The sequence below is a fragment of the Plectropomus leopardus genome, chromosome 12 (assembly GCF_026936395.1).
Source record: "Plectropomus leopardus strain MGB_pleo_1.0 chromosome 12, ASM2693639v1, whole genome shotgun sequence".
Lineage (NCBI taxonomy): Eukaryota > Metazoa > Chordata > Actinopteri > Perciformes > Serranidae > Plectropomus > Plectropomus leopardus.
The window spans coordinates 3,903,218-3,925,000 of record NC_142187.1 but is presented as its reverse complement, the minus strand read 5'-3'; the positions used below and the strand labels follow the sequence as shown (position 1 = coordinate 3,925,000).

General features: G+C 41.0%; 1 protein-coding gene across 1 annotated transcript in view; it reads left to right on the top strand.

Moving 5' to 3' along the window:
* The window catches only part of cntnap2b (contactin associated protein 2b), a 35,041-nt gene that overhangs the window by 9,752 nt on the left and 3,506 nt on the right, over positions 1 to 21,783 (top strand). The window contains exons 2-24 of the mRNA XM_042498248.2: positions 3,560 to 3,670; positions 3,955 to 4,148; positions 5,156 to 5,303; positions 6,788 to 6,991; positions 7,100 to 7,284; positions 8,087 to 8,230; positions 8,580 to 8,838; positions 8,985 to 9,134; positions 9,798 to 9,960; positions 10,116 to 10,222; positions 11,335 to 11,454; positions 11,560 to 11,675; positions 12,277 to 12,361; positions 12,453 to 12,609; positions 14,421 to 14,548; positions 15,603 to 15,773; positions 16,352 to 16,570; positions 17,834 to 18,070; positions 18,210 to 18,443; positions 18,569 to 18,702; positions 19,381 to 19,474; positions 20,344 to 20,574; positions 20,683 to 20,757. Of these exons, the coding sequence (XP_042354182.2) occupies positions 3,560 to 3,670; positions 3,955 to 4,148; positions 5,156 to 5,303; positions 6,788 to 6,991; positions 7,100 to 7,284; positions 8,087 to 8,230; positions 8,580 to 8,838; positions 8,985 to 9,134; positions 9,798 to 9,960; positions 10,116 to 10,222; positions 11,335 to 11,454; positions 11,560 to 11,675; positions 12,277 to 12,361; positions 12,453 to 12,609; positions 14,421 to 14,548; positions 15,603 to 15,773; positions 16,352 to 16,570; positions 17,834 to 18,070; positions 18,210 to 18,443; positions 18,569 to 18,702; positions 19,381 to 19,474; positions 20,344 to 20,574; positions 20,683 to 20,757 (3,666 nt within the window). The remainder of the gene's footprint in view (positions 1 to 3,559; positions 3,671 to 3,954; positions 4,149 to 5,155; positions 5,304 to 6,787; positions 6,992 to 7,099; positions 7,285 to 8,086; positions 8,231 to 8,579; positions 8,839 to 8,984; positions 9,135 to 9,797; positions 9,961 to 10,115; positions 10,223 to 11,334; positions 11,455 to 11,559; positions 11,676 to 12,276; positions 12,362 to 12,452; positions 12,610 to 14,420; positions 14,549 to 15,602; positions 15,774 to 16,351; positions 16,571 to 17,833; positions 18,071 to 18,209; positions 18,444 to 18,568; positions 18,703 to 19,380; positions 19,475 to 20,343; positions 20,575 to 20,682; positions 20,758 to 21,783) is intronic.

Below are 21,783 nucleotides of genomic sequence, written 5' to 3'. Positions count from 1 at the left end.
CACAATAAATACAGGCGGGCCAAAAATTGTCAAAAATTGCTTAGATCTCAGAACGTTAATAGTAATAAACAAGGTCCCGTCTCCAACACTGTATCCGGTTCTCTTTATGCTTTCATGTACTTTACCCACAACGAAAGTGCAGGGCATGATGGGAAACACCTGGCTCATCCCTCATGTAGAAGAACTAATAATTAACCACAGTAACAACTTAAATCGCTGTCATGTCTGATTTGTGGAAAGGAAGCCGCCTCAAAGAAATAAAAATGATGTTTCACCCAAATCACAGCATGTTGATCTGAAAGGCAGCTGTAAACAGTCTGTTGTTTGCTCCATCATGGCGCACAGAGGGCTGTGGTGAGCTGCTTTAGTTCAGCTACAAACGCTTTTAATGGTGACAACGTTTGTAGTAGGAATGAAGAACCTGAAAATTCAAAACAAACCTGAGCAGTGTCCACTTTTTCACTTATTATCTGTGTGTTCTAGATGCTGCAAACACTCAGAATTTCTGCTTTGGTATCAGTTTACATATACTCTGAAACAAGTTCACTTTTGAACTCCTATATAAGCCTGTTTATGACGAAAGAAGTAAAAGACAAAATATCATAAAAGTCATATTATTTTAAAAGAATGAAGCTTTTAATATAGACCCAAGAGATCTAAATTATCAAAAACATTGTCAATGGATGTTTAAAAAAAATCATCCTTAAATATAATTTGGGGTTTTGCAGAATCGTACAATACTAACAGGCCCAAAAGGGACAGTATTGTTCAAATGTCCTAACAAGAAGTACTTTCCTCAGAGACAAGCTGTGTGTTGAGGTTACTGTCTAGGTTCTCTGTCGAGAGATCTCTTTCTTGTTCTTTTAAACTGCGTGATATGTGCTTGGCTTGTTGTTTTGTAATGCATATGAGGAGACTCATTACCATACCTCGCACCTGTCACACACACACACACACACACACACACACACACACACACACACACACACACACACACACACACACACACACACGCGCATACAACAGAGCGGTGACCCCTCCCCCGCCCCAAAACTCCATCTGATAATAATTCTGATGAATGTGTGGAGAACAAAGACACATTCACAGCCGTATGCTAAGAATGTGTCTAAATGTGTGTTTTTAAAAAAGCAGTTTACAGCCAGACTGCTGATGGCCTTTTTTTTTTTTTTTTTTATCAATTTTTATAGATTTTGGCCTTTGGAAAAGAATAGTGTTTTTTGATTGATAAATTTTACTTAATTAACTAAAAAAAGAGATCAAAACAAACTAATAACATTTAAATGAACAACAAACCTCCACAAAACTCTAAATGAATAATTTCTCATAAACAATGCAAATCTTACATGTTCAAAGAGGAGTGTAGAAAGGTCACACTTACTTATTCCTAATCCTTCTCTGCTTAGGTTACTAAGTGCTTTGCAGAAAGAAACAACAATACAGCAATAACATAAAACCAGGAGAAAAACTGCATGAAGAAAATCAATAAGCAGCATCACATAGAGTACATGAATCACACATGAAAACACTTAAACACTTAAAGATAGGTCTCCAGATGTGACTTAAAGGTCTCTATAGAGGTCGCTGACTGTTCGCACAGTCCCCTTGTGTTTTTGATTAATTCATAAACTTTACCTTACATACACATATACACAAACATTAGGGTTGTTGACATTAATCGTTGCTACGATGCATCGTGATGCAGACAAGGACGATTCTGCATAGATGTGGTGACTTAATTGTGGTGACTTCCAGTGGCAGCCAGAATCAAATTCAAAGCTCTTCTCTTGGCTTACAAAACAATCACAAGAACTGCTCCAGCCTACCTGGAATCCCTGATCCAGGTCTATTCTCCTTCTCGCCCACTACGCTCTGCATGCGAAAGACGCCTGGTGCTTCCAGCCCAGCACGGCTCTAAATCTCTAGCCAGACTCTTCTCTTCTGTTGTTCCCAAATGGTGGAACAAACTTCCAAACTCTGTGCGTTCTGCTGAGTCCCTTTCCACCTTTAAGAGACAATTGAAAACTCATTTGTTCCGAGAACACCTAGGCACTTAACCTGACTCTTCTCCTCTTCGCCCTTTGGGGTAAATTAAGTCAAAAGGTCCAAAACCCAGCACCTAATGATTATCTAGCACTGACAAAGTTGTGTGATGTTGTATGTTGACTGTCATCGTAAGTAGTGATACTGAGATTGTTGAATCTCAGATGCTGAGATTGCTACTGGTTATTACTTTGGTTTCAAAAAAAAAAAAAAAAAGGGGGGGGTAGGGCTAGACTTCTTCTGCCACTAGATGGCAATACCTGTGACCAATCACACCTGAAGCACTTTTTGCACTTACTAAGGGTTTTTTCCTTAAGTCTAAATTCTTGCTTGTGTTGTACGTCGCTTTGGATAAAAGCGTCTGCTAAATGAAATTGTAGAATTGTAGATTATAGCCACATAACCTTGTTTGCTGATTTTTCTGGCTGCGGCTGGATTATAAAATATTTCTTGATGAAAAAGATGACATGTGCATCAATATAGAAAATTGAGGATGCAATACATCGTGATGCATCGTGAACCCGAATGAAATCGAATAGAACTGAGTCACTGACGGGGCGCCTGGTGGCTCAGTGGATGGAGCTGGTGCCCCATGTATGTCCTCGCCGCAGCGGTTGTAGGTTCTGGTTTACGGCCCTTTGCTGCATGTCATCCCCTCTCTCTCCCCCTTCACACTGTCTCTCTGTCCTTTCCAATAATAAAAATGCCCAAAAAGTAAACTTAAAAGGACTGAGTCATTGACATAATAATTGTAACCAAATCAAATCGTGAGACCAGTGAAGATGCACAGTCCTAACAAACATATGCATAGACTACATATATAACTTAATATGCACACATACATGTATAGAGTTTATGAATGATTATCCAAATTCTGTATATTACATGTTTATCATACAGTGTCAGTAAACTAAAGCTTAACTGATTGCAGCCCTCTTATACTTATGGAAAATACATTTTTTGTGCCTTTTCTGACTTGAGTAATATTTCTGCTTTGTGCTTGAGTTCCACATTTAAATCATTCCACAGTTTCACCCCACAGAGTGAAATATACTCAGAAATACTTCATAAATGTAACACAATGCTACTTTAAATTATACTTTCCTGTGAAATTATAACCACCCTCCCTGTCAAATGTTTTCTGTGTCCTACTTAGTAGTAAATTTTTCTTTGCTTTATAGATTATTTATGCAATGTTCAATTCTACCATAAACTTGAACACATTTGACTTTAAACACAGAGTGTTAAGTGTTTTGTTGAGTACAGCTGTAATGCTGTTCCTCATTTTCAAAAATATGAGTAAGAAATCAGAATATACTGTACAGTTTCAGAATTGCAGTCATTCTCATTGGGTCTCTGTATTTCTGGTTGGAATGTTGTGCAGTGTATGCAAATGACATCAGCTGGCAGGAAGTAAACAAGCTGTTGCCTAGCAATGCAGACTTTATTTGTGATGATGAGCTGAACTTTGTGTCTGTTTTTTGTCTTTGTCATTTAGGGAAGTGTGAGGACAGCTTAGCCACTCCCCTTCCCTACAGCTCCTTCACCAGTTCATCAGTGTATGGCCGAGCTTATGGAGCTGGTTATGCCAAACTCAACCGCAAACAAGGTATGCCTTTGTGATTGGAGCTTTCACATGGAAACGTCTCCAGATAATAATAGAACAAAGCTTGCAAGCCATACAGTTACTCTGTTTAGATGACTGTACTTGCTGAACTCCCTCCAGTGACATCGTCCATCATAAAGAAACTCTACGTACACAACTCTGCCTCATCATAATAAAACTAAAACATTATAATTTTGTTTCAAATGTTGAAATCCATTTTTCAGCTCTTTATCTTTTCCCTTCCTCCAATCTTTCACCCTGTCCGCTCTACAACACCCACAAACTAGGTGCTGGAGGCTGGTCCCCCTTGGATACAGATCGTTACCAGTGGTTACAGGTGGACCTGGGTTCTAGGAAGCAGGTGGTTGCCATAGTGACCCAGGGCCGCTACAGTAGCTCTGATTGGACCAGCAAGTATCGGCTGCTTTACAGTGACACGCAGAAAAACTGGAGGCCGTATCTACAGGATGGAAATATTTGGGTGAGGAAGAATCTTGTGTCTGGTTTTGTGATGTCACCTCATCTTTTGCAAATGTTCACTTAAACCCTTTGAACGAACTTGATGCCTTTTGTGTCAACACCCCCCAAAGTTGTCACTCATGTATAGCCAGAGTCAGTGCAGCTTAGGCTCTTCAGAAACACTGATGGACTCTCAGATGTCCATAAATAACTTTGTTTTACTTCCGACATATCTTCAGATTTTGCCCACTATAGTTATTACAGTGTAAACAGGAAAAGCAGAAATGCTAAATTTCAGTACTTTGGAGTGCATCTGTGAGTGCAAAGCCTGGAAACTAGCTGCTAAGTGCACCTCCAAACAACGAGCCCAAACTAGCAGGTTTGATTTCAGCTTCAGCTCATTGCTGCATGCCATCCCCCCTCCCCCTTTCATGCTGAAGCCATCCTATCAAATAAAAGCAAAAATCTCAAAAACTAATCTTAAGAAAAAAAAAAGCAAAGTGCAGAGGAGCGGAATTTCTGTACAGTTTCCTGCATCAACTCTGCAGCTGGTTCAAAACTTATATTTTTTTATTACAGAGAAAGAAAAGGTATGATCAAAGGTATCGTGGGTCAGAAAAACAAACAACAAAAACATTCATTCTGAATATTCCATCTCAGATGCTTGAAATGTTTGAGTTTACCACAATGTACCATCTCTGGTCTCTCTGGTCTCTCTTTCTTCATCTGTTCTTACATTTGCTGTAGCTAGTGATGAAGAGTAGGTCGTACCCAGCATGCCATTGGGTTGTGTAACGCTTAATGGGGTCATCTTTTAATACACTACATTGTTTAGATAAGGCACTGTGTAAATAATAAATATGTCTCATAGATCTGGAGAATTGATCGGATGAACAGTTGTCGAGAAAATTGAAGGACAAACATAAAAACAAACAGAAACTCCTTTTATTTTAGTTAGATCATGCTTATGATGACTATGACGCTCCTCCGGCCAGAATGCTGCAGCTTGTTTGTTTCTGTGTGTTTCAGACGTTTGAGGGGAACGTGAACAGTGAAGGAGCTGTTCGCCATGACCTGCAGCATGCCATCCTGGCTCGCTACATCCGCTTCATCCCAGTGGACTGGAGCAGGGAGGGACGCATCGGAGTGCGACTGGAGCTCTACGGCTGCTCCTACTGTGAGAACAAGAGAGGGAAACCTGATTCTGAGCCTCTGTGGTCACAACCACTGATTGACTGATAAATCACAATGCACATTTGCTTCGTGACAGTTATTCAGAGTAGCACTTCACAATTGGAAAAACAGAAAAAATCATGAGATTAATTAATTTGAAAAAGATGATTAGTCACAGTCAGATGAGGATGTGAGATTAAAGACTCAAGCAACAGGCTGGAGTTAAGACTCTAACATTTTGCATCATCACCATCAAGTGTCAAGACACAACTTTCAAATTCAAACTTTTACATTGAATAAATAGTGAATGTAGTATGCTGTTAAGCAGGAAGTGGGTTCACAAATAAAGATGAAGGTGCAGTCATTAGCACCCTTAAAGGTACAACAAGGCCCAGAGAAAAGTCAGATGGCTATCAATCAAACAGGTCTATCTAATCAGGTCAAATCAAATCATTAGAAAAAAAAAATATTGTGATATTGGATTTTCTCCTCATTGCCCAGCACAGGGTCACATTGAGCATCATACAATATGAACTGTTAATGTTAGGGATTCAGCTGTGTTTAGGTAAATTAAAAGAAAACAGACTTTTACACACCAAATCTCCACTTCCTATGAGTACCTGAGTCAGCAGAGGGATATAGTGTCCTTGGCTTTTCGTCTCAGAGCTCCTCCCAGTGTGAGATCATTTCCATGATTCACCAGTTTTTGGAAGAGCTCCGCTCACAGCTCTGCAAGATGACAGAACCAGTGCTGATACACTCAAATGGCTCACTCTTAATATAAAAGGACAACTTCACTTGTGTCAACTTGGTATCAGGTGTATTCATCTTAACCATCTTTATTGCTTTAACAGTTTTTTGCTGCTTACACTTCCTCATGAAGATGCTCTGATCAGCTCCTCTTTATTATCCCTAAATGATAAATTGGTAGGAAAAATGTGGATGTTGAGGGCTTAAAGGCTTTATCCATGCATATTTGTCCTCATTTTTATTATAGTGTATTTAGCATAAGTTTGTTTGTGATTTGTTTTGTGTAGTTCATTTTAGTATTTGTTTTTGGGAAACCCTTGAAAATGAAATGATAGATCTCAAGGGCCTCATATTAATTTATTTGTGGTGGTCATCACAATAAAAGCATTACACCCACACATAGATTTTCTGTTTTTAGAGCAGGACTGTTCATCAGGAAATATACAGAGAGCTTTGTTATTCATTGTGCCACACTCTCGCAGTGCAGAGCGTACTCAGCGTACTCAGCAGAACTTCAGGTGAAACTTGAAGTGAAACTTAACTTTTCATTCTCCTGCGTCTCAAAGTTAAGTTTCACTTTCATTGCACCTGAAGTTCTGCTGCTCCGCCTGTGCCCAGAGTACGCTCTGCACTGCGAGAGTGTGGCACCATGAATAAGCTGCTTGTAACTTCACAGGGTCAAGTACACAGGCACAGGCACTGGACCCAGAATCTGTTCTTTATTTTTTTGTCCTCCAGGGGCAGATGTGATCAGTTTCGATGGCCATGGCGTCATCTCCTATCGCTTCAGGAGTAAGAAGATAAAGATTGTGAAGGACGTCATATCTCTGAAGTTCAGGACCACAGCTGGAGATGGGGTCCTGCTCCACGGGGAGGGACAGCAGGGAGACTACATCTCCCTGGAGCTCCGCAGGGCCCGACTGCAGCTAAGCATCAACTTAGGTAGACGTCCATACAGTCAGGGTTCTCCACAGACAGTTTCTCCTCCTCTGTTGATAGCACTATAACCTTTCCGTCCTTTTCGTGTGTGTGCTCTGCTGTTGTCTCCAGGCAGTAACCAGTACGGCTCCATTCAGGGTCACACCTCAGTGAACAGTGGGAGCTTACTGGATGACGACCACTGGCACTCAGTTGTCATAGAGCGATACCGGAGGAACGTCAACTTCACTCTGGACCATCACACTCAGCAGTTCAGGACCAATGGAGAGTTTGACCACCTGGACCTGGACTATGAGGTAAGCACTCCCTTCAGGTCACATTGTCAGGCATTTCCACCATTTAGGCTCACATTCCTGCAACACTCACGATGCCCCACTGGTATCTTCCTACGGGCTGTCATTCCTGTGTGACAGACATTGCAAGAAATCAGTAGATTTGATTTTTTCTAAGCTAGGGATATATGTCCAGAGAACTATATTTATAATTACTGTAACTATATATGTTAAATTATTTTACAGAATTATTATATTTTAAGCAATTTTCCAGGTCATGTAATTTTTTTGTATTTTTGAGGTAGTTGTAGTAGTTTTTTGCTTTCTTTTACTTTTTTTTTTTAAAAAAAAGTTTTGTTTGTTTTTTACTAATTTTACTAAGTTCTTGCTAATTTTGGGTAATTGCTTCTTAAGTTGCTCATTGTTTTCTTCTCATATTTCATACAGAAATCATACTAAATTGCCCAGGTTTCAGAGGATTAAATATAGATATACTTAGATATAATATACTTCACTCGGGTCCAAATAGAAAAAAAATAATCTTTACTTGAGATTCATAAGAAAAACAGCTGATTATGGTGGAGTGTTTTATGCAGCATGGAGAGGACATGGAGAGACAAGGACACGCATACATCGCAGTGTCACTGTGGGAGCTGTGTAGGTAATTAGAGGAGCAGCTCATTCTTGTACCTTGTTGTGAGCCCAAACTGAACCCGGTGAGTTGGGTCAGGCCCAGTCGGGTTCAGGCAGAGAGTCAGCTCTAAACATCTATGGTCCAGCAGGATCAGTGTCAGTGAATTCATGTTGCTCTGCTGTGTGTCCTCAGATCAGTTTCGGAGGGCTGCCTGTATCTGCAAAGCCGAGCTTTGGAGGCAGAGACAACTTTGTGGGCTGCATGGAGGGAATCACTTACAATGGAGACAACATCACCAACCTGGTCCGCAGGAAGAAGGTGGACACGTCCAGCTTTGTAAGACAACTCTCACTGGCTCTCAGTGTGTGTGTTTGTGTTTAGGAGACATAGCTTATGTCATTTTCATTTGAGTTAAAAACTACTTTAAAACACTTTAATTCAAAAAGCTATACCTCTAAATTGAGTTTTTGAGCCTGTAACTTAACCTGTAACAACAACAAAAAAATTACATTTCAGAAATAATTATTTTATTTATTTATTTATTTATTTATTTATTTATTTAAGGACTGTCAATCTATTAACAAAAGTCACACTCGGATCAAATGACTCTGTTCGATTATTGCTTCTGAAAATGTTTTAGCTCAGAAATGACAAATCTGTTTTCTCTCTCTCTCTTCTGCTGTAGCGTAATCTGACATTTTCGTGTGCCGAGTCCAACTCCTTCTCCGTTTTCTTCAACTCCACGTCCTTCCTGCGCCTGCCAGGTCAGAGTGACAGCGACACTCTGTCAGTCAGTCTGTCCTTCAGGACGTGGAACCCCAACGGCCTGCTGATGTTCACAGTGTTGGCTGACGGCTGGGTGGAGGTGGGACTGACGGAGGGCAAGGTCACCGTCTATATTAATGTGACACAGAGCAAGAACACCCGCATCGATATCTCATCAGGTGAGCTCAGCTCATGAATCTTCAGAATGGAAGTTCAGGAGCTCATCAATTAATTTAATCACTTTTTGATTCATTTTTATTTTGCTGCTTAGTTCAGTTCTATTTTATGTTTAAGTTTATGGACTGAAGTGTGTTTTTGGCTGCAGGTTCAGGTCTGAATGATGGCCTGTGGCACAGCGTCCATCTGAATGCTCTGGAGAATTATGCTATGCTGACAGTGGACGGAGACGAGGCGTCCACAGTCAGAACAGCCATTCCTGTCCAGATCCAGACTGGGGGAACCTACTACTTTGGAGGTGATTGCCCAAAAACATAACAAACCATCTAAAGGAACATGTATATTTCAGGTGGCAGTTACATGTTTTTTTTCAGGCACTGAAACATGAAATTCAGCCAGTTTTAAATCAAAGTATTTTAAGTGTGTCATCACACTAGGCAGGTTTCCATAACATATTTGCACAACAGTTAAGCAATATTTTCAAATGATGATTAAACAAAATTGTTTGAGTGATGTTCTGCGACTTCTCCTCTGGTGATGACATTCCAAGAAGCATAGTGATGGATGTTCAAAACATTAGCATCTGCATTTCTATTGCAGCCACTGCACTAGCCGTCATTAATTCCAATCCAAGGTCATGTAGGCGTGTTATGTGAGCGATAATGGAAAGGGGAGCCCCTGATACATGGAAGCGGCCACATATGAGGGATTTCTGGGAGGTGACAGTCCACGATTTCACAGAGGAATTGTGGATTCAAAACTTCCAGATGATCCGCTCAACTTTTGAACTGATGGCTCAATTTTTCTGAGGGAGGGAGGCTTAGACCTCAGTATTTCTAAAATCCCAGCTACAGCCATGAGGACTACAGGGATTGTACAGAGTCAACAACAGCACAGAGGTTAATCAGTACTTCTTCAGTGCTCCCTATAATGACCTTTGACCTCCTCCACTTGCCTCCAGGCAACTTCCTGCACCCCAACACCCGAACACTTCAGCGCTCCTTCCAGGGCTGCATGCAGATGATCCACATAGACGACCATCCAGCTGACCTCAGAGCTGTGGAGCAGGGCCTTATTGGAACCTTTGAAAATGTCAGCCTGGATATGTGTGCCATTATAGACAGGTATACAACTCAGTCACAATCACAGCATTAAGATTGTCATGACAGAAGAGAAAGCACAGGCTCAGTAAGTACTGTGGGTTAGACATAGGTCTCTGCTGTGTTCTGCCAGTGTTCTTATTTGTGTCCGCCCCCTGTCCCTCTGTGCGTCCTGTCAGGTGTGTCCCTAATCACTGTGAGCACGGCGGGCGCTGCTCTCAGACCTGGGACACATTCAGCTGCAACTGTAGTGGAACTGGATACACTGGAGCTACCTGCCATACCTGTAAGCACACACACACACACACACACACACACACACACACACACACACACACACACACACACACACACACACACACATACACTTCCCTCTACTTCTCTCTCTGTATGGACCCTCTTTGACATTTGGAGCCTTTCCATCAGCAAGTTGGTAGGCCTCATATCAGCACACATTATTTTGGCGTTTCCATTGTGAAAACGTGGATGGTACCTTTAGTGCCTTTGAAATCATCCCCATTTTCAGTCACCCCTCTGCTTGGGGTATCGGGCACACTGATCCGATACTAAAAGGTGGAGCTAGAAACCCTGCAGTCCGTTCACCCTCCCACATGTAAGAGTACTGTCTGCAGTAGAAATATTAAACAGATCCAGGGTCTAGCTACCTTTTCGTAGGTGGTACTTGTGGTTCCAAAGGTACTATACCATAATGTATTGTCTAGCCTCGTACCTTAACCCCAACCATCACAGCTAAATGACAACCGACCCGACGCTGTGGTCTTAGCTCGTGCTCACTGGTCAGACAAAGCAGGAGGAGAGCGCTTTACTGAGACAATTCTTCAGCCCTGTGTTAAACGACATTAACAGCCGATTGTTGATGATCAGCTGTTGCTGCAATCTCTGTCCCCATCCCAAATAGATTCTAATTCTGTGGAAAACACTGAATGCTTATAATAATAAGCTCAGAATCCAAGACTGCATCACAATTACTTTTGCAATTTTCATTTACCTTAACCATGTCCTTGCAAAAAACATCTATAAACAATGTAACATGCAGCGCAACTTTGTAGAAAAGCTGCCATGAAATGAGGCGTTACAGCTTGCAAAATCCAAAAGGGACTGACTGACCTAAATCTTACTGAACCTGAACCTTAAAAACAAGACTGGCCTTTGTTAAGAAGTAAAGACTGGCCAAAATGTCCTCCTTTTCCATAACTGTCCCCACTCTGCTGGTTATAAACATGTTTCAGTCCTCACTATTTAGCAGTTACAAGACCACACACACACACACACACACACACACACACACACACACACACACACACACACACACACAGACACACACACACACACACCCACTCAGCTTTGTGTCTGCTGAGCTGTGTGTGTCCTCTGTAGCGATGTATCAGCAGTCCTGTGAGGAGTATAAACACCAGGGGAAGAGCTCAGGGAACTACTGGATTGACCCAGACGGCAGTGGACCTATCACCCCCTTCAGAGTCAGCTGTGACATGACAGGTGAGATGTCACTGTGAGAAGGGTGAAAAGTCAATCTGTTTAATTTTGTCATGGCAATCTGTATGAAGACCGTTGATGTTGATGTGAATTTTTCTGCTATTTCAGAGGAAAAAGTTTGGACCACGCTGAAGAACAACCTGTCTCCTCAGACATCGGTCACCAGTGCAGACCAGGAGGGGAAGGCAGTGCTGCAGATCATTTACAATGTGACTGATGAACAGGTACACAATGACTACACACTAAATTTGACCTGCAGGAGTTCACGTCCTGCAAGTTTTCTCATTTCAAAACAAAAAAAGCCATTGGCCGCCAAGTGAATCACACACTGTATTTTGAAAATCAAACCAAGGGCTATTTAAAATTGGTTCCAGGCCCACAATCTGCCCCTGGGTCGAACTTTGGACATGCATGCTCTACGGCTTGCACCCACATATATCAAGATAACTAGGCATTGTATAATAAAGAAAAGACTTATTAATATAACAAGAAAAGTTACTTATCAAAACTGTTTTTTGGTATGTATTAATAATAAAAAAAAACATGACATTATAACATGAAAAAGCTTTGATGTGAGATGAAAAGTATCACAATATAATGACAACAATTAACAAGAAACTGACTGTATTATGACATGGAAATTGTACTGCTGTGATGCTAGTACATCTAAAGGTTGATCAAAAGTCTTTTATGTTATGGATTGTAATTAACTGCAAATAATTGCCACTAAAAAAAATCATAAACTAAAATGAAGATTTTTCTGCATACAGTAAAAAAACACACAAAAAGAAGTTCCCTCTGTCTCCTTCCTGTGTGTGTTTCCAGATGTTGTCGGTCACCAGCAGTGCAGAGTACTGTGACCAGTTTGTTGCCTACGCCTGCAAGATGTCTCGTCTGCTCAACACTCCAGGTAACACCTCACTCAGCATGTTGCCTGACTTAAGAACTGATCTACTGAAATTGAAAGTAAACTGACTTCATGCTGTTGCTTTGACTTCCAGATGGCGTCCCGTTCACCTGGTGGGTAGGAAGAGCCAATGAGAGGCATTCTTACTGGGGCGGCTCAGGGCCAGGGATACAGAAGTGTTCCTGCGGTATCGAACACAACTGTACGGACCCCAAACACTACTGCAACTGTGACGCTGACCAGCGCTCCTGGTGAGTGGACCTCTGCTCAGCAGCTTAGTTTAAACTCATTAAAGTTGCAGTTTGAATATTCACATTGAATTATAGTTATTTCCTTCATCAAAGCAGCCGTGACAGACAGCAGAACTGGAAACTTTGCCCCTAAAACGGAAATTTGTCTATCAATTACTCACCCAGTTACCATGAATTTGTGAAGAAAACTTGTTGCATTTCTCCACAGTGAACAAAAAAAATCCAAAAAAGGTGAACATTCTTCATGAATTGAAATAACCACATTGAATAACAACAAAACTATATCCAAACATCTGTTTACCATCTCCTGCAGTAATGTCCAGGTCTCATTCATCCCACTGTATACTCAGTAATTCCCAAACACGAGCATTTTCCCTAAAACATCACAACAATAGAAAACGCTTCTGCCTACGAGCAGCTTCCTGAGTGTACCTGAGCACACGCATGAGCTCTGCCAAAGCTAAAGTTAACGCACACAAAGTTGATTATTTTGCATAGTGTGAGGGCTTGTAAGCGGATCTTTTGACATAGTTTTGCTGGTTTTTTTTACAGTCTTGCTCAGCCTCAGCCTTCTCGATGGGTTTATCAATTTTTGTTAGACATAGAACAATCATGTTTTATATCTACAAGTGGTACACTGGGTTTTGTCAGAGAACTAAATGTGGATGTTTATGAAGAATAATATTATGTTTCGAAGTCTCAAATACCCCTAAAAAGGCCCCAATGTCCACATCACTTTTATCAAGTGAAGATATAAATTCTGTGATGAAGCAATTAGCACTTTCTGTAGGATAATTGGGATGGAAATAAAACTTTAATAGATGAAGGAAATTATTCTTTTCTTGATTTCCTTCCTCACAATAATTCTTGATATGCACACTTTAATAATGCAGTAGGTATTTAAACGATAATTAGTCAGTTAACTGTCAAATATTAGGTTATATTATGAATATAGTTTATTTATAGAATCTGTGCAGTGATGGACAATAACGGTGTACATTTATTCAAATACTGTACTTAAGTACAGTTTTTGAGTATCCGTACTTAAGATGAGTATTAGTATTTTTGGAAACTTGTTACTTTGACTCTGCTACATTTGAAAGACAAATATTGTACTTGTGACTCCACTCCAATTATATAAAGGCTCTATTTACTCATAATATTTGCTTTGAAGTCAGCAGATGATTTTTTTTCTTTTCTAAAATACTAAAGTCAATATCAGTTGGCGGTGTTAGTAATGGCTACAGCAGCAGGTGGAAATGAAGATTTGAAGCTTTGAAGTTTTTGAGCTGAATAATAATTTGTTTTAAATGTTTACGCAGTTTACTGCGCACAAACTTCATTATAGCCTCAATAGCTTCTGTAAATGCACTGTGACAATATACAGCAGTGTGTAGAGATTTGTTTTGACAGTACTTTGAGTACTTAAGTATTTTTAAAAGCAAGTACTTCTGTACTGTAATTCAAGTAATAATTTGACTCAGCAACTTTCACTTGTTTTACAGTGATATATATAGTAGCTCAGGTAAAAGAGTTGTGTACTTTGTCCACCACTGACTCTGAGTGACTGGCTGCTCGTGCTGCTGTCCCAGAGGACTTCATTACAGAGCTGTGTCTGCTGGTGTTACTGTGTGCTCACATTTATCACTGTCACCAGTCAAGCCAGAACAGCCAGGCTGCAAGACATGATTTTTTGACTTGGAAAATCAATCTAATAATGCCTCAGATATTAGTGTAATATGAACTTGACTTAACTGATGGATATTTGTCTGTGTGTGTGTGTGTGTGTGTGTGTGTGTGTGTGTGTGTAGGAGGGAGGATTCAGGCCTGCTGGTGTATAAAGACCATTTGCCAGTCAGTCAGGTTGTGGTAGGTGATAGAAGCAGAGCTGGATCTGAGGCCAAAGTGACGATAGGACCACTCCGATGCCAAGGGGACCGTGAGTGGCTCGCACACGCACACACACACACACACACACACACACACACACACACACACACACTCAACACACAAACACCAATGTATTATCACATAACAGTTTGTATTATATCCTACAGGACCCCACAAATCACGTTATGTACTTAACATGAATATACGTACTTAACATAAAGTTACAGTGGTTTAGGCGCATGAATAAAGCCAGCGCAACCTCAACTCCCAGGGTTAGACCCAGCGCTGCCCCTCGCTGTTACAGCCCTTGCTGGGTTGTGGCAAAAATTTTCCGTATAAGCCAGGAGTGTTGCAGCAAGGAGCTACAAGTTCACATCTAATTTCCCGATTTTGATTTTCTCATTTCAAAATGAAAATCCATCAGCCATTATGTACACCGACCATCAGTACATTTAGCTCTTATTTTGGTACTTCCACTAAGCAACAGCGTGACTTTGTATATTAGCTAAATATTTAGAACCGTGACATAAAGATTTAAGATTTAGATTAAAGATTTAACATTTAACATTTGGATGTAACATTTAACATCTAGTTTTAACATTTAAAATTTAGCTATAACATTTAGATGTAATATTTTACATTTATATTTAACATTTAGATATAATATTTTACATTTAGATTTAATATTAAACTTTTTTTTTGACTGTAAGATTATAATGACATATTGCTGCTGTTACTTTCAGAGTGCACAACTTCGGCAAGAAATTGTTTTTGACAATTAAAGCATGTAAACATGTTTTAGTAGAAACCTTAAATACCAGTGAATGAAGCTAAAAATATATGGAATATATTTCCCCTAATCTTTTACAAGATGATTTTTAAGATATTTACCTATTTCTGCCTGATGACAGCTGGGATTGGCTCCAGCCCCCCTGTGAACCTTGCGAGGACAAGCGGTTACGGACAATGAATGAATGAATGACCTATTTCATATAATAAGAGAAACATTAGTATTTTTATCTTTGTTATCTACAAAACTTAAACTACGTTTTAGAAAAATGACAATAAAGTTACCTTGTACCTTGTACTATTGTTTTCTCAAGGGAGCTTCTGGAACGCAGCATCCTTCACCAGCCCTGCCTCCTACCTCCACTTCCCTTCCTTCAGAGGAGAAACCAGCACTGACATTTCCTTCTACTTCAAGACCTCGTCCACTCATGGCGTCTTTCTGGAGAACCTGGGAACTGCTGACTTCCTTCACATTGAACTCAGAGGTATGTCTGTAGGCGGGTTTTTTCTATACAGATTTGCACAAAATTTAAGTGATATTTTCCAAATGTTGATAAAACACAATTGCTGTTTTCTAATCGCCTGAAATACCACCTCATGAGAGGGTAAATGGGAGTTTTTTTGAAAACTGACTTGTTTCCAATAGGCGTATTTTATATTCCCAATTTCAGAAACCTGCCCAGTGTTTGGACACTGAACACTATTTTAGAATCTTCCTGTGGTGAATTAAACACTATTGGATGAGATACAAGTATAGAATAATGAACCTAATCAATGAAAACAGATATTAATGTAAGAAGAAATAGTCCCTCTGATAAAAGAGAGTTTCCAGAAGTGATTTATAAGATACTTGTGATATGGCTCGCCTGAGATGCCCTAACAGGAGTTTTAAAACTAAGGGGCCTGGGCTGAAATACTTAGAGTAAATCTCTTCAGTTGCCCAAAATACATGTGTTTTTCATAGATTTTGGTTGTAGTAATTCAAAACAATAGAGAAATCAGAGATTGACTTTGTCTTTAGTGAAAACCTCAGTTTTAATTGTCTCCAATTTTTTGATCCCAGGAGGCTCGGTGGTCCTCTTCTCTTTTGATGTGGGCAGTGAGCGGGTGGAGCTCAGCATCCGCTCACCCGTGCCCCTCAATGACGACCAGTGGCATCGTGTCGAGGCTGAGAAGAACATCAGGGAAGCTGTGCTGCAGCTTAACGGACAGTACAGAGAGGTCAGACCCATGCCTCCACAGGGACACACCAAACTAGAGTTCTACAGTGAGCTATATGTTGGTAAGACACACACACACATGCCGTATGTACTATACTGTTCTCCACAACTGTCACACATGAGGTACACCACTTGAGGGTTCATCCTGTCTTTGTTTTGGTCCTGTCTCTAGGATGTGTTAGCAGAGGTAAGAGTTGGGACCTGTTTTCCGGTCCAGTTTGGGAGCTTAAACCAGTTTGATTTTATGCAAACTGGCTAAATGTTAAAGTTTAGGCAAATTAAAGAGTAGCCTACATCAGCAACCTGTGCTGATGACCTATGTAGCTCTTTTCTAGTTGTTCGACCACTCTTAAAGTTTTAACACTACACTTCACATTCACCCATTCACGCAGACATTCATACACTGACGGCCGAGGCTACCATACAAAAGTAATGCACCCATTACATTAGGACATGCACATTGGGATACACCCTGGATAGGTCACCAGACTATCGCTGGGCTAACACACAGAGACAGACAACCATTCACGCTCACATTCACACAATTTAGAGTCACCATTTAGTCTTTGGACTGTGGGAGGAAACTGGAGACATGGAGAAAACATGCAAACTCCATACAGAAAGAGATCCCTTAACCAGGGTCGCCCCACCTTGGGTTCAAACCCGGGATCTTTGTGCTGTCAGGCGACAGTGCTTATCACCACATGGTGAGGAGGTACCTTAAAATGACTTCAGGTTCACTCAAGGTTTACAAGGTTCCGAGCATGCGTCTCCAGGGAGAGTCCAGATTTTTGTGACCTATCAAACACCCCAACCAGCCACCTCACAAGATAGTTTCCTTGTGCATTTGTCACATGATCACAGCCTTTCAAAATATGTGGGATATGTATGACTTTGGGTGCATTACTTTTCATAAAAAAATGTGCGAGAATAGCCTTGCGCCACTCCCCTTCCTCCTACGTCTTCTGAAATTTGTGACCCCTAGTGGTAAATTTTGGTATACTGGTCCAGTCCATGATTTAATGTCAAAGCGGTTTGGACATTTTTCGACTGGCCCAACCCAAGAAAAGATCTTAAAGTGCTTAATGTGCCATTAAGACTCTGAGTAGATGTTCCTGAACTACATCTGAGGGTCCCAATGCTGGTCCATGTGATGATTCACTTCAAAACATGAACTAACTGTGTATCAGTACTATTTTTGCATGTCTTTATAACTACAATTTCTCTGTAACATCCAGACTCATGATGACAAACATGACTGTGGTGTTAACTATGACGTTGGTGCTCTGTCAAACTAATGCTGTGCTTCCTGTCTTATTTCCCAGGGGCCTCCAGTGGTCAGAGGGGCTTCCTGGGCTGCATGCGGGCTCTGAGGATAAATGGTGTGACCTTTGATCTGGAGGAGAGGGCACAGGTAACTCCAGGGGTTAATCCAGGCTGCCAGGGCCACTGCAGCAGCTACGGGATGCACTGCAGGAACGGAGGGAAGTGTGTGGAGAAGTACAACGGATACTCGTGTGACTGCTCCCTCACTGCGTACGATGGACCCTTCTGCACAGACGGTACAGCCTCCAACACTCAGAGATGTTACCGCAGAATAGATTACATCGCTTAGGATTGATTTCCATTAGAAGCAGCAACAAACAGTGGTAAATACTTTGCAGGGGCTTTAATGCCCGTTCCTTCCTCTCTGTGTGTTAGATGTTGGTGGCTACTTTGAGACAGGAACCCTGGTACGTTATGACTTCCTGTCAGAGGCGGGATCTTTTGCGCCACAGGAGGTGAAGACCATGCCAAGTGTTGGTGTTCCTAGTGAGGCTAACCTGACTCACGAGGAGCTGGTGTTCAGCTTCAGCACCTCCAGTGCTCCCAGCATCCTGGTCTACATCAGCTCCAGAACTCAGGACTACCTCGCCGTGGTGCTCAGACACAATGGTGAGCTCAGCAACATTTTAAGTTAATTCATTTTCTTTAAAAATATATACATATATGTCAGCTGTTTCATTATTATTCCATGTTGAAAACATAGTATGTGTGTGTCTCTCTTTGTGTGTGTGCAGGCACTCTTCAGATCCGCTACAGTCTTGGGGGACTAACAGAACCTTTCACCATTGATGTTGACCATCGTAACATGGCCAACGGGCAGCCACATTCTGTCAACATAACGAGGAACCTGAGGGAGATACGACTTCAGGTCAGTGCTTCTTGTCGCTACATACCGTGTACTGCAAAGATGTAGAAAAAAGTGTCAGAATGTGTCAAAGTCATAATTCAACATTTGGGTTTCATTTGCTTCTTTTCTGAGAGAGAGATGTTTAGATACAGTCATCATAGATGAAGACTGGAAACAGGGGGAGACAGCTAGCCTGGCTCTGTCCAAAATTCCAAAATGCAACAACCATTACCTCTAAAGCCCCCCTAAATTACATGTTTCTGGCTGCAACCACACATGTACAGAAATATGATATCAAAGAATGATGGAGGTGGAGCTACATTATTATTATTCATTATTATTATTTCTCACCACGCTTTTCAAACGAAAGCAAATCAACACATTTCTCAATAAGTAGATGCATTTATTTTAAATACATTTTTGCATACTGTAATTTCTTTTAAACAGGGGCCTTTGATACTTGTTTTCATGCAGTAGAAGGGTATAGATGAGGAGATCAATTTATTGTTTACCCAAATTTGCAAACTGTTTCTTAAACCACTCAAGGGAATTTTATTTTGTTTTATTTTTTAGTTGAAGTTAGGTTAAATTTGAAGCCCACATTGGAAGATGAACCGTTCTTAGTGCGATAACAACAGTGCACATTAAAGTTATTATTCAGATTTATTACTGTTCCTGTTCTCCGTCCTTATTCTCCAGCTGGACCACTACCCAGTGTCCACATACACCCTACCTGAGGCCTCCGACACTCAGTTCAACCTGGTCAAAAGTATCTTCCTTGGAAAGGTCTTTGGTAAGTGTGAAAGTAGAGCACAGATTGTTTTAATGCATGAAAAGGTGTAACACTTTACTCAACACTGACAATGAAACATTTTGATGGAGCACACATTATCATCAATGCCCATATGTACCTCACTTTACTTGATACACAATATGATAACTTATTATACTGCATGGACTGTTATAGCACACTATGAGTCCTTACTACAGTTGACTGTTGATGTATAGGTGAGTTTAGGTATTTACAATGCATTATCAGCCCAATCAGTCAACCTCTAGTTAAACACTAGTTAAGAGCATCCATAAGACACTTTATACTTATGTCACATCTATAATGTATCATATCATATCCTATCATATTATAACCCACATAACGTATATCCCATCGCATCCCATTCTATCATATTGTGTTTTATCTAATCCCATCACATCCCATAGTATTGCATCATATGCCATTGTATCGTATCATATCCCATCGTATCATATTGTATCCCATTGCATTTTAACTTGTTCCATCATGCTGGATCCCATCATGTTGGATCAGATCGGATTGTATTGTTTCCCATCATATCCCATAGCATCAGCTAGCATCCCATTATATTATATTGTATGGTATGGTATGGTATGGTATGGTATCGTATGGTATGGTATCGTATGGAATCGTATCACATCATATCGTATCCCAATGTGTTCTATCCTATGCTGCGTCAGAACAATAGAAGGTCAAACCCCGTAAAATCCTGATGAGACAGTGATTCTAAATAATACATACAAACTGTAACACTGGGCCCTGAGAGGAGTTTCGTTTGTGTTGCTTGCTTGTTTTGGTGATTGTCGTAAAGTGTCAGTGGAGATAAGACCCTTGTTTTGTTGTTCTTATAGAAACAGGACAGATTGACCCCATCCTGATTGAACGCTACAACACGCCGGGCTTTGTGGGCTGTCTTTCAAGAGTTCAGTGGAACAGCGTAGCGCCGTTAAAAGCTGCGCTGCGCTCGGGCCTGGCAGCACCCGTCAGCACCCATGGCATTCTGGTCCCATCCAACTGTGGAGCCTCACCCCTGACCATCTCTCCCATGGCCTCAGCCAGTGACCCCTGGCACATGGAAGCAGGTAGACACAGACAGACACGCCAGACAGTTTCAGGACACATGAGAACAAGCCAAAGTCATAATGCATGTCAGAATTCAGACAGATAACAAATGTTTGCTTTGTCCATAGCCGGAGCTGTTTTCCCCTTTAATGAGGACACGGCCAGCGGTGATGGAGTGGATCGCAACTCTGCTGTCATTGGAGGTAAATCTCATTTAATTTCCAACTGCCAAGTGTTAGAGCTGCAGCTGGGAACAGTCCGCAAAGGGCGCTGTCTTTGCCTTAGCTGTCTTCACAAAGGTACAAAGGACTGTTTATTAAGGTGGACGACGCGTCTCCACTTCCCGTACTGTACTGTACAGAACTGTGACATCATTTGAAACCAGAGTTGGCACAGCACAATTTCCATTGGTATCAAATTCCTGCCCAAACACCCGTCCAACCAATCACAAGCAATGCCATTGATCGTGAGCACACCAGTTGGGACACACAGCTGTCAATAAAAAAACACTAAACCGCTACACGTTTTCCTGAGATAACAACAGAATTAATTTGAGATCTGGAGGTAACAGATTAAATGTGATGGGCTGAAGACTTGCGTCACATGTGACATGTCATGCCATGCTGACTGATGGATGCCCTGGACACTGATGTACATAAGTCCTTTGTTTTGTGCTGTAATCCTTTCTATTCTGAAATATTTTTTAAACGAATAAATGAGCGAAGGTTACATCACGAATGTTAACATTACAACAGCTGTCTGTCGAGCTAACTTGATGGCTCGGGACATCAGTCTGCTCCCCTCAATCAATTTGTCAAAACTGGAAACAGATAACCACCATGCCCATGCATGTGATGTATTCCCCTGCTTCTCTGACATGGTGTGGGAAAGTATTGTTTTGTTATCTTCAGATCTGAAATGAATGATGCCGCTATCCCGTTATCTTGGATAAACAGAGTAAAGAGTCTTTTTTATTCTTATTCCATTGCTATTTTTTTTACCTATTTCGTACTTAATTCTGTAAAAAGCTTTTGCACTGTGCACTGAAGGAATGGAGAAGCTCTCCAATCTCGTTATACACTGTATAATGACAATAAAGAGCATTCTGATTCTCTGATTCTGAATAAGTGTATGAATGTTTGGCCACTGTTTTTGATGTGAACTTAGAGTTTTAAGTTTGGCCCATGTCCCATTCACTAATATGGAAGAAGCGGGGTTAATGATCTGTA